The sequence below is a fragment of the Phoenix dactylifera genome, chromosome 4, assembly GCF_051530095.1.
Source record: "Phoenix dactylifera cultivar Ajwa chromosome 4, Ajwa_hap1_PhDact_Kaust_v1.1, whole genome shotgun sequence".
NCBI classification, from domain to species: Eukaryota; Viridiplantae; Streptophyta; class Magnoliopsida; order Arecales; family Arecaceae; genus Phoenix; species Phoenix dactylifera.
Genome location: NC_143193.1, coordinates 30,764,398 through 30,778,022, shown reverse-complemented (window position 1 = coordinate 30,778,022; position 13,625 = coordinate 30,764,398). Strand labels below are relative to the sequence as shown.

At 40.7% G+C, this 13,625-nt stretch overlaps 1 protein-coding gene and 1 pseudogene across 2 annotated transcripts in view; both read right to left on the bottom strand.

The window, feature by feature from the left end:
• Nucleotides 1-8,864, bottom strand: part of LOC103698391 (protein PHR1-LIKE 2-like) — a 47,139-nt gene extending 38,275 nt beyond the window's left edge. The window contains exon 1 of one of the 2 annotated variants that reach the window (XM_088719808.2): nt 8,481-8,864. In XM_088719808.2, the coding sequence (XP_088575934.2) occupies nt 8,481-8,643 (163 nt within the window). In that variant the 5' untranslated portion in view covers nt 8,644-8,864. Of the gene's footprint in view, nt 1-8,348; nt 8,456-8,480 lie in introns of those variants that run through there. The other variant, XM_088719809.2, reaches the window with a different exon arrangement.
• Nucleotides 8,865-11,574: 2,710 nt separating this feature from the next.
• LOC103715329 (binding partner of ACD11 1-like) lies at nt 11,575-13,417 on the bottom strand (annotated as a pseudogene).
• Nucleotides 13,418-13,625: the final 208 nt, after the last annotated feature.

Below are 13,625 nucleotides of genomic sequence, written 5' to 3'. Positions count from 1 at the left end.
CTTTTATAGATAACTGAGAAATGAGGTTCCAATCCCGTATTGCATAAACTAGTCACCACTAAGAAGAGTTTGGGTGGTTCATTCATATAGCTTCCAAATCAGGTTTGATATCCACAAGATGGGAGATGGATTTCACGATTAACAACTCGACTGCAACACTTGGATGTCTGAATACACATTATTGGCTGATTTGAGAGAACATCTGACCCAAACCACACTGAGGAAAGATTGTTTTCTCTTGACATGGTGCTCTTTACTTGTTGCATACCAAAGGGATCCATGTGGACTAGTCATATAGCTTAAGCTTAGTCACCTCATTTATTTTCAATTCTTCTCTTTCACTTTCACAATTGCAAGAAAATATAACAATGTGAACTGAACTTTTGGGAATTTTTTAGTAGGTTTTAAAATTTTATTTTAGTAAATTGGTATCTATGACACCTACTTTAGGTCTAGGTGAATTAGGAATGTCTAAAGTCATTAGAACTGCAAATATATTAAAAAAATGCTTGGTCTCAGTGTTGGGCTTGATAGCTAAGAGTTTTATTATGAATTTTTCCATTAAATTTTGTTGAAAAATGCTTGTGAGTGTCTTATTTGCCTCCATCCCTTATTCTTATCTTAATGAGAAAGTCTAGAGATGTCTAGAGATGTCTCCTACTGATATAGGGACTCCTAGTTAGCAAGTCTTATTATCTATTATGCCAAAGGAAGATGATGAAAGAAAAGGAGTAATCAACTTTAGTGGCAAATAATTATCTTTGCCATTTATTTCTTCCTACCTATCTCTTTCATTTGTATCTAACTCTCTTTTTCTACATTGATTTTCTCTATGATAATGTTAGGTTTCATATAAACTGTCAGATTTTCAATTTGTTTTGGATCCCGCCAGTTGTAATTTCATGTTACAGATTAAATATACTTTCACACCCCAACCCATTAGCTCGACCCAGCATGCAACAGATAGCTGCACATTCCGTGGAGTTTGACCCCATAGAACATGCTAGGCCTACCTAAAAACTTTGAACAATTTGTGAATAAATCCACCATAAAGTAATAATCAGGTAGTGGCACAACTTAGATCAATAATTCAAAGAAAAGATCCAAATTAGAAGTCACTTTATCTAAAAGTATTCCAAAAGTTTACGTAATCACTTTGCCAACTAATTGTCTAATTAAAATGAAAATCAAAATATTCCTAATTCTCCAGCTCACATCCCCAAATCTAGTTTGTCCTATTTCACAGCATCTACAAAAGGACAAGATGGACCAGTGCTAGCAGCTCGGTATGTAACTTTTACCTCTAAGGGATCAAGCATATTAAATACAAAATAAAATACCAATTCTCAAATTATAAGATTTTCAATTATGAATAAAAGTATTTTGATAAACACAGGATAGATTTTCCACAAATAATGTTTACCAACATAGCTATTAAAGTATACAATGCAGCTGATCAAGAAATCAATTCCAAATTAAAGTATACAAACCATCCACTTTCTTTTAGCCTTTGTAACTATGGCCACAATCACCCCATAGCAAGGTCTGAAAAGACTAGCTCCTAAATACAAAATATGCCATTGATCAGCATGTGCCAATGATTGCCCTACTAGCTTGGCCTAAAAGGAAACTAGCTATGAATCACATAGAAAGTATGCCCGCTAGCAGCATGTGCCAGCAATCGCCCCATCTAGCTAGACTCGAAAGGAAATGATATAAAACATGCCATCGATCAACATGTGCCAGTGACAGCCCCACTAGCTTAGACTAAAATAAAACTAGATCCTAAACCTATGTGATCATAGTCAAACTACAAAGCAAATATCATATTCGATAAAATCAACACGTTTCGATGCATCAAAATTTAGTTCATGTTCAAGTAAGTTATTCATACTTGATCTAATATTTTAAAATTAAATTGTTAAGTAGATCACATATGATGTTTTATTTAACCATAGATGTAAATATGCATAAATGATATTTGTATTTTGAATTTCAAATATTTACATTAGTGTAGAGGCACTTACACAGGATCCAGAAATTTCTCTCAGCAAGATTGCACATGATCTTAAGGAATGAACTAAAATGTAAAATAAAATCCCACACTGAACTCCTTGTCCAAACAATGCACCCCGAGAGGCAGTGTCCGGCAACCTAAATAGGTCTAATTCTTGGTAATGACTGAATGAATCATGAAAAGAGAGTTAGATCAAGGCAAAAGTAGCATAACAAAGATGACAATAGTCGGATCCAGTGATACCCAGTTAAGGCCAAGGTGGAGAATGACACAATGGACAATTGCCAAGCTGTCCTGAGACCCTCTACTAGGGTCTACAAGGAAACAGTAGGGGACACTCCACTTGGGTCCATGGAACTATGTAGAGAGAGAGAAAAAGAGATGAGAGAGGAAAGATAAGGGGATGGCGATCTATTTTCTTCTCTTTTTGTGTCAAATAGAGGAGACGAAGAGCTTTATTGTGGCCTCCTCGAGAGAAAGTGATGCAGCATAAAGTGCAGCCAACAGATACTATGACCAACTAGACCATGCCAAGCATCGAAGGAGCTTGCGGATTCGCAAACGAAGATTGCAGTAAGCAAATATTTGAATTATTTCTATCCCGTAAGAGAGCATGGCGAGCAAACGGCATTCAGAAATTTTCAGCAGATTTTTTTATAAATTTTTCATTAGAGATGGTATTAAATTTTAGATAGACTTCCACATTTGTAATAGAATAATTCTAGTATGTTTTCTTATTGTTAAGTCCTATTTCCAATATAATTATGTATCAGGTTTACTGCCTGAATTAGGGTTAGGGTATCATGTCCTATAAATATGTGCATAATACATTATAAGAGCAGCCTTTGAGATATTAATAAAATTCTTTTCAGAAGAATTTCTTTCACCAAGTAAAAGATTCTTCAATCCATTTTTTTTTATTTGCTTGTTGATCTTCAAAGCATAATCTCGTCGATCAAATCGCCCCTTCTTCCTTTTCCGGCTGCATCAGAAAAAGAAAGGGGAGGGAAAAGGAGGTGGTGGTTCGGCAGCATCACGACCAAAGGTCCGACAATAGGTGGTGGGTGGTTGTTGACCGAAGGAAAAACAAAAAGAAAGAGGAAAAAGAGGTTCTAGCTCAGCATCAAGTCGAACCTCAACTGCTAACCGGTGACTAGGCTCCGGTGCCTAGTCACAACGCCCACTACTAAGGCTTGGCCAGGGCCGGCGGAAGTGCTATTGTCACCAAAAACAGAGGACTAACACCATCAATGGCAGAACAAGGAAGAGTTTTTTTTGGGCAATGAATTCTATAGGCTTCCAATGGAAACTAGGACACGGCGGCAGCTCTACTCAAGATTAGGTAATGAAGGAGAGTTAGGAGAGATGCAGGAGATGATACTGTGCTCTAGCAAGATTTGGTGATGATCTCAGCAAATAAGGGGTGGACGTAGTGATGAAATCCAAGAAATTGGAGAGAGAGAGATAGAGAGATTGTGGTGGTTCACCAAGGGTGGGGAGATTTTTATCCAGGCAGAGGCTAGGGGACAAGCTCAAGAAGAAGTCAGAAAAGGCCTCCTCTGACTCAAATAGGGCGCTGCCCTATCCTAGCGGGCCCATTTTGGCTCGTTTGGGCTGGTCAACGGACCTAGACACAGTGAGCTAGGCCGGCCCTCACATATGCTTCTGTTAGTACTAGACTGCCACATCATGATGCAAAGGAGCTTGAACATCAAACAATAATGGTGACCAACATGGACCATGATGAGAGATTTTGATGCCATAATGAACATGGCCTCAACAAATCGATCTTGCAATCAGCAAAATAGCATTGGAATCAACTACATTCTGCTTGAATAATGTGGACAAGACATTTGATGATGTTATGGAGTTTCTGAAGAACATAGGATAGGATATGTCACATCTTTCCACTTCATCTAATTAAGAAGATAATACCAATGTAAGCAGCAAGATGCACAGAGAAAGCAGCCTTCACATGTCCAAGGAACACATGCTATCAAATTCAATAGAAATATGATGATTTCAAAACTTGAAATCAGCTGTATGTTGATCATGACTTCCCAGTGATTCATCACTGCATAATTACACAAGGATAGTGTTAAATGTCCATATATTCTTAGGGAAGCAAGCATCAGAATAAGTTGTCAATGATTCATGATAATCCAACCAGAAAAAATTAGTACTCCTTCACTGATCTAATTTAGTTTCGAATTTCAACAATCCTTCCCTCCTATGTGTTTCAAATCTAGTGCTACTTTATATCAATTAAGATATTAGAAGTTTTGGGATTGTCGATTATGATGCACTAGAGCAACCATATAATGATATGATCACAAGGAACATATATGCAGTGCTTCACCACCATATTATGAAGATCCAACAATGGATTGGGCACATCACATTATACAAAAGATCTATCAAACAAGATGCACACAATGGAAGCATCTGATATAATTTAAAGTTTTAAATTTAGTCAACATTTTGAGTTTCAATCATTTTCCCTGCTTTAAAGTAAGCTTTGTATATTGCTATTTCCATGTGGACTTTGGAGCCTTATTTTAAAAGGATATCTACTAACTTTACTTTAAGCTTATGTTAGTTAGGAAAGTTCTAAAGTCACTAAGATTTTATTTCAGAAAGATTATTACAACATTCTAGGATGACTTATTTAGATTATACAATTTTGCTGTCTTTAGAAAATCTATTTGCTTATTTTCATATAACTGTATTAGGAAGAAAGTCTAAAGGTATCCCAATTAGATAAGTGGTCCTATTTTTGATTAATTCTTATGCATGAAGCAATATAGGGAGAAGAAGAGAGCATAATCAGCTTCGGCGATGAATAATCAATATTATTGTTGTTTTGTTCCTATCCATCTCTCTTCTTCATCTCTCTATAGGTTTGAGAAATTACTCCAAATCATGGAATGGTTTTCTTAGTGTAGACTTGTTCCCATATCTAATTTTCTGCATGGAAATATAAAATAAATTCAAACCCCATACAGAGTTTCAGACTTGAAATTATGTTCTGATCTCACCTTTCATAGGTTCAATCAGTGTCCGCCGAGCTGACCGAACCGGCGTACCGGTGGGCTCCAGTACCTGTTCGGCACCGGTGCCGAACTGGAACCACAAAAGAAAAAAAAGGCCGATTCCGCATGCGCGCATCCGTGTTTTAGCCACAGAGTGGCATTATGCCCGTGCGGCCCCACGTGGACTCGCCCTCGCATGCGGTGCTGCGTGGGCTCGCTGCCCCATGCGAGGAACCACGAAAAAACAGTGCGAGCGCAGGGAACCGCGCGGGAGCAAGGTTCCCTGTGCGTGGAATCGCGCGCGGGCACGAGCGATTCCCTGCTCGCGCCCGTGCGGGCGGGCTGCCCCACGCGCGGAAAGATTTTTTTTCTTTTCTTTTTTTTTTCTCCTTTCCTTCTTCCTCCTTCCCGAACTCTCTCCTCTCCTTTCTTCCCCTCTCCTCCTCTCTTCTCTCTTCCCCCCTTCTCCCGCGAGCAAGGAAGGAATCGTTGGGAGGGCCACGTGCGCATCGGGGTGCTCGGGAGGGGGTCGGCCCGAGGTGCATCGAACCATCTTCTTCTCTTCTTCTTCTTCTCCTCTTTCTCTTCTTCTTCCTCTTCTTCCTCTTCTTCCTTCCTCTTCTTTTCTCTTCTTTCTTCCTCTTTCTTTCTCTTCTCCTCTTTCTCTTCTTTCTTCTTCCCCGCTCGATTTCAGCTCCGAACCGTTTTTTATGTGGCTGTACCGTACCGATGGATGTCGGTACCGGTATGGAACGTACTAAACCGGCCGGTACGGGCCGGTTCAGCAGACCATGGGTTCAATGTTCCAGTTTGGATATATCTTAGCTAGTATCAGCAACCACCACTTAGATGATTGGATAGCATAGACTGTCACAAGTTCACTTTTATTGCTCTGCTGACTTTTACTGGTCTATGGAGTGTGCATGATTGTTGCCCACCACTTGAAAAGGGAATATAGCTAGATTGGATGAAGATTGACAAATAGTTTTGCACCATTTCTAAGCATGATCAGCGGAACGGTCCTGAACCGCTCGGTTCTAGGCATCCCGAGCCATACCGGCGGTGAACCAAGACGGTTCCGGCAACGAAAATGAGACTGGCGATGGAAGGGGAGGAAAAGGAAAAAGAAAAGGAGAGAGAATGGGAGAGAGAGGGAGAGGGAGAGGAAGGAAGAGAGAGGAAGGTGGAGGCCGGCCGGCGAAGGCCGGAGAGCCGCTGCGCAGAGAAGGTGGAGGCCAGAGAGCAGCTACATGGAGGAGGCGGAGGCCGAAAAGCCACTGCGCGGAGGAGGGGCTCTGCCTCCAGTCTCCTATTTCGTTCGAAACAGAGGCCCGGATGGGGCCCCTTTTATTTTTGTCATTTTTAAGTGAAAGTCGGTGAACTCATTGCCGACTTCACTTAAATGGTAATGAAGTTGCCGACTTTCACTTAAAAATCACAAAAATAAAAAGGCCCTCTCCGGGCCCATGTTTCGAACGAAATAAAGGACCGAAGGCGGAGCGTTCGAAACAAGGGACCGAAGGTGAAGCCCTAGCCTCTGCCTCCTCTGTGCGGCGACTCTCCGTTCCTCCGCTGGCTCTCCACCAGCCTCCCTCAACCTCCCCTTTCTCTCTCTTTTCTTTTCTTCCGTTCTTTCTCTCCCCCACCTCTTCTACTATGTCGGTATAGGCCCAGCACGGCACGGCGAGATCCTCTACCGACCTGTGCCGCTGGGCAACTGGTCTGGGGCTCAGTATAGCACAGTAGACACTGTTTCTAAGGTTTACAATAAGTACAAGCAAAGTATGCCATCTCGATACCAGGCCTCATACGGTGTCATCTTGTCACTATGTCGGTACGCCCGATACAGAGGCTACTTCGACCCCCAAGTGTCAGTACGCCTCTTGTACCATATACCGGTACCGAACTAGTATGGTACGATGCTCTCCGTATCGCCCGATTCTGTACTATATGGCATACCATGAGTATAAGAACATGGAGAAGGGCAACATTTTAAGCTATGAGTAACATTTGTACATTCAAACTTTTAAAAACAAATTCGGTGTAAAAAAAAATGAGGAAATAGGTGACCATTCTAATTAACTTCTTTTGAAAAAGAAAATAATGGAAAGACCCCAACTTGGTTTCCATTCAGTATGAATAAGAAGAAAAGAACTCAACAAATGAGGCCAAATAGCACTCAAAAAAATAAAATAAAATAAAATAAAATAATTGTTAGCACGTAACCAATAAACTTATAATACAACATTACAAGATTACAATCCTCATTTAACACCACAATAAAGATCTAGATGAATACAAGGAAGTTAATTCAAGATTCAACAATATCCAATAAAGAAAGCCATAAAGCAACTAAAACCTAGAGGCATCCGAACCCATCAAAAAACATGTGCCAATAAAGAATAGTTGAGATTACCTACAGAATGTGAAGATTCATTAATCATATGCAAATACAAGAAGGTATCAACCAATTCAAATTCATAGCATATAATATTAGGGTGATCAAGCTTCCCCTTCATCTAAAGAAGGATAAGCTCAAACCACCAACCCTAACTCCACCTCCCCACCCCCTTCAGAAATGCTACAACACTCTCTTTTTCTAAAAGATAAGGTCAAAAACATTAAGGCAGCTTTTGGTTTGCAATTAAAGTGGCATAATGCTTAGAATAAGTTCAATGCCTATCAAACAGCTTTTAGAAAAAAAAAGGAGAAGGGAATGCTTATGCTAGGCATAACTATTCTAAAGAAAGCTATCATATGCTAATCTTTTCATAAAGCCATCATATATGCTTGTCACCTCTTCTTATGGACAAAAACATCATCAAGCAGAAGCTATTCTAGAAATTGTAGCCAAACAAAAATAGGAATAACTTGTGGCATAACTACTCTAGTAGGCATAACAATTCCTAATCCACCTTATCCTATTCTCAAACTAAACATAGATGAGGGTTTTATACGTATGAGCCAAGTCAGAAGAGCAAGTTTTGCGTTAATCAATTCATGTGCATTTCAAGGGATGAGCAGGCATGTTTCAATATTTTCCAATACACTTCCCCCTAGGATGATCATAGAAAAGCCAAAGCCCCACAATTTTCTTTTTAGACTAGGATTAACAGGCCTCATCACTGCAATAAATAAATTACAACTGACCAAGCTATACGATCAATTCAAACTCTCCAGTTCCAGAACGACCGAACGTTCTCATAGGAACGATCTATTTTATTTGATTGATGGATCCAACACCCAATTTTAATGAATTAAACAAAAGAGTAAGGACTAGGATCCAACCAGCAAAAAACCTTTCAACCAAATAAGCTGCATTTGTCTCCATCCCCACACATTCATCAAGTAAAACCAGCAGATAATCTTCACCATGAAATGAGAAATTGAATGATGCCATGACAGGATCAGAATCAACATGACAAACTCACTGTCAGGACCACCGAGCTGGTTGACGGCATCGACGAAGCGGTCGTGAAGCTCGGCGGTCCACCGGAGCCGGGGCTTGGGGTCGTTTGTGAGCAGATGGGACGCATCCCGAAGGAGGTTGGCCCCGTCCAGCGATCCATTGAACTCCCCTCCTTTGTCATACATTTATCTCCCCTCTCTCTCTCTCTCACTTTGGGAAGAAGAGGAGAAGAGAAGAAGGGAAGCCGGACTGTCCTCCTTCCCTTCTCTTTGTCTGGAATTTGCATAGAAAAAACACAGGTGGGTTTGGTTTGGGTTTAGGGTTGGTACTTCTTTTTTTTTTTGGTGCAATAGGGTTGGTATTCGGTGAGGACCAGAGGACCATGGAAGCAGAATTGGGCTGGCATGTGAATGTTGTCTCCTCTCTTTTTTCTTTATTCTATTTTAGAGACGGTGCGGATGGTTTCTAGCACGTAAGCTAACCACCAGGGCATTGCGGTGATGGTATACCGTCTCCATTTTTTCAAAATGGCACGAGAAGCCAAGTAGGGGGGTACGGAGGGGAGTAGGGATTAGTGATTCGGTGAAGGGACAAAAGCAAACGGACAAACTGCACTAGACAGAGGAGTCCCTCCCGCGCCTACGGCACCACTAGTATCTCCTGGATCCAGCCAACCACCGTAGCTGTCGCCTTCAAAAAAAACTACTCTGGCCTACAAAACATGCCGTGCATAACTTAAAGCAGCACACGCCGCCCTCAGCTCCGCTCCCGAAACGGAGGTGTCAAAGATCTGGCACCCTCTAGTAACAACCACCCTATAATTCAGGCCTTGGATGACAAAGCCTACACCACCCCTCCTACCGCCATCAAGCACGCACCCATCGAAGTTGACCTTGAGGAAGCTCGAAGGTGGGGGAACCTAGGTGAAGAACACCGGTCGAGACGTTACACGAGCAGAAGTAGAACCCTATATGCCCCGAGCTATCAAGGGCCCATCCGATGGATCCACATGGATGATCTTCGCCGCCTAAACTTGAGCCCGCTCTACGATGAACCTGGGTGTAGGATTGCTCTCTCCAAAGATCCAGGCATTCCTAGCCAACATATATGATTAGCAATGTAAATCGCCACAACGGCCACCTGCCAAGTCTGAGGGGCTATAGCCAACCATATGAGCGCCTGCAATAAGGATCTTGAATGGCTCTGAACGTCCGACGGGATATCAACAAGCCCCAGACCCTCCTAGCATGCTCGCACTGAAATAGTGTGTGGTCCACGGTCTCATCCAACTGGCATCCAGGGCACTGAGGTTGGATGCCCAGTCCCCGCTCGCACAATACTGCTCTCGTCAGCAATTGGCTAAAAACCACTTTCTAGAGGAATAGGCCTACCCGGGGGCGGAGACCAAACCTCCAGATCCAAGTGCAGTCCAACTTTGGATGCTGCTTACTCTGAAGAATGCGATAGACGTCACCCACTCTGACTTTGTGGCTACCAAACAAGCACACCTTGGAATAAGCAACGACTTGACTCTCTCTACGAGGTGCTGCCCAAACAGGTAGCCGATCCGATCGGAATCCCACTTTGCCCCCCTTGGATGACGAAGATCACAAACAGTAGTTGATATCAAACAATCAAACCAAAGATTGGAGGATATCCTAGTAGCAAATGAATACCCTGATGTCTCTCTAGAAGATCTCCCTAGCTTGCCACCAGATAGAGAAATTGAATTTGCAATTAATTTAATTCCAATACCACACTAATCTCCAAAACCACCTATAAAATGCCTCCAGCTGAAATGAAAGAATTAAAGGAGTAGTTGAAAAATCTGCTTGATAAAAGTTTCATTCAACCTAGTGTTTCACCTTCGAGAGCTCCAGTATTGTTTGTAAAGAAGAAAGATAGTACTATGAGGTTATGTATTGATTGTCGGCAGATAAATAAAGTGACAGTAAAGAATAAGTATTCTCTACCAAGAATTGATGACATGTTTGATCAGTTAAATAGTGTTCAGGTATTCTCCAAAATTGATCTTCATTCTGGGTACCCACAATTAAAAATAGGGTGAAGGATATGCCTAAGACTGCTTTTTGTACGCACCCACACATTGTGGGCTAAACTTAGGCCTAATTCAGCCATCTTGGGCCCTGTTGGGCCATGCTCATTTGAGCCAAACTTGGGCCCAATTCAGTCATTTTAGGCCCTATTGGGCTATGCCCATTATGGGCCAAAATTTGGGCACAATTCTGTTATTTTGGGCCCAGTTGGGCCATGCCCTTTCACTACCAGAAAACACGCATATAGTGACGGAAATTTCCATCACTATACCATGTTTCCGGTCACTAATACGGAATTTGTGACCGGAGCTCCCGTCACTAAACCGTTACAAATCCAAAAATTAAATATTTAAGAAATTATGTATTTCTCGTCACTAACCAGTTATTGAGTTAGTGACGAAGGTAACTTGGTCACTGATTTTATCACAGAATTCGGTCACAAATTTGGTCACTGATCTGTCATAACCTTCAGTAACAAATTTAGTCGTCACAGACATGGTCACAAATTTTGTCACTAAATTTGTTATTAATTCCATCACTGATCTAGTAACAAGGTTACCGTCACTAATTTGTCATAACTCACTCAGCAAAATCAATTTTTAGTAACCAAAATTTTATCACTAAGTTTATGGCTGCTTGTCATAATACTTGGTAAACAATTCAGTAACCAAATTTAGTCACTGATCACATTCCAATAATCTGGTACATTTGGTACATTGATTGGCTCATAATAATAATAATAATAATAATAATATCATTAATAGCAAAGGCATTCAACATTACGCAAAAGTTTTTTAACATGTCATTCAAAATAGGCATCAACATGTCCTAAATCCATCAAAATCAAAGTACAAAAAGTATGTCATAACAGAGATTTCATTCCTCCTAGGAATGCAAAGACCTATCATCTAAGGAAAAAGCAATTATAATGAAGCATGATCAGCAGAACCAGAATCACCATTACCCCTCCGATCTGCATGCCTTGGTCCAAAGCCAATCTCTTCTCTCATCTTTTGAAGAACCTCCTCTTGCATTTTTTCTTTTAGTCCTCAAGAATACCTAGAAGGTCTTCATGCATGTACAGCTCTGGAGCTTGACTTGTAGAGGTAGAAGAGGATGATGATTGCCCAATAATTCCAGTGAGATCCTCCAGGGGACTAAAGCCATGGCTGAGGCGCCGGACATAAAATGGTGTCGTTCGTCAAAGGACCTAGCTCTCTTGAGGGCATCCTTGCTCAGGACAAAACCCTTGGCCAGCATGCTGCTCACCACATCCTCTGCCTTCCTCACTGCAGACTCAGTTGACGAGACGAGAGCTTCCCTTCCTTCTGCAGCACCAGAAAAAAAAGAATTAATATAAGTAGGTTGAAATTACAAAACTAGAACTGGAAAAACAAAACAAAACAAAAGAACCAACAATTACAAGCCTGATAATGTCACTAAATGGTTCCCAATCCCTAAGACAGTAATATATAAAAGGTCGTTATCTCTGACATGTTCCTTCTTGTTGAAACATAACATGCGAGCAAGACCTATAATCCCAAAAATGAAAGACACGGAAAAAATTTTGGTCCACCAGTTCAGAACTTTTGTTTTTGAAAATTATCACCACAACCTACTGGTACAATTATAAAGTAACACTCGAATGATGAAACGCTAATGAACATGGCCCACACGGCTTTGTTTTTTCATTTATTCTTTTTTGAAGGAGAAAACCACCACGTATACAAAATTAAAAGCAAAAAGTCACAATATGGCTTTCATGTCATGCAGAAATCTGAGAGCATAATCTGCAAAATATCAGGTCAGATTTACCTGTATCTCTTTGTAAGCTTCAGGAGGAAGCTGGTAATCCTCAACTGGCGTAATGCTGACACAAAGATCAGCTATAGTTGCTCCCTGCATCCATAAAGAACTGAAATGGTGCACCCAAAATCTTCCAGATTGTATATTAGAAAAACATGAAGGACATGAAGGTTATTTGTAAAATTTCTTTTCCTGAGATTGGAACATGTTAGCGAGTAATTTGCATTATTAAAATTTAACTCACTCAGAGAAGCATTGCTATGTCTGCTCCCTGTGACTCCTTGAAAGTGACATAAGCAATCTGAGACCTTTCAGATTCGCTGCCGAAGTGAAAACAACATGATTTTGATAATGATTTCCCACAAGAGAAATGCATAAGACATAATTAGAAGGACAATGACCTCCGCAATTCAATATATTGAATGTCCCCTGAGAAGGAAAAGAATTCCTTGATGTCCCTTTCTGATACAGCCAGGGAAATGTTGCTGACTTTCACTGTTCTTACCTGCAACAGGAGACAAGGACAATATTTCATGAACGCTGCAGTTATCCACCACGCAATTGATTTATCTCACAACCAATTTGATTTATCTCACAACCAATTAATTTAGCACACATTGAAGTGCACATGCCATGAATGGTTATGCCATAGGAATCCTATCAAAGGCGAATTATATGTGTCAGCGACACAAAAAGGTAAATTAAAAACTATTGAAAATGAGCTTTCTTGGGGAAAATAATTAAAACAGTGACAGGAAGTCATAGGGAACTGATAGATATAATGTTAGATCAAATACAAATTTCAGTAAAAAAGGACACAATATCCTTCTTACTAAAAGATCCTACTCGTTGGCGCCAATTTGAATAACCATGCTTTGTTGAGGAACAAGAGATGGATCTACATGGACTATCTAGCAGCAGTTAGCTAAGACATTATGCACTATTTTCACTAACATCAGTAAATTAGATTGTTAAAAAAAAAAAAATCTCTCACATCTGAAACATTGATAGTCCAATTTGATGTAACAGTCAACTGAGGATCCACTCTCATCCTCAAATAGCCCGGTCCAAAGGGACCTGCAATAACATGCTCCATTAGGTGCTTCTCATGGAAAGAAGGGGGAAAATTTTCAAGGCATGTTCCAGCTCTACCTGATCTAGATGACTAATTGAGCTGATCATCCATGCAAATTTTCAAGCTCATTTACGACAGAGAAATGAAATTTTGTAGTAGAAAGGATACTAAATACGTAAAGGTTCAATATGATTACAAGCACTTCCTCTATTGGATAAATAGTCAGATA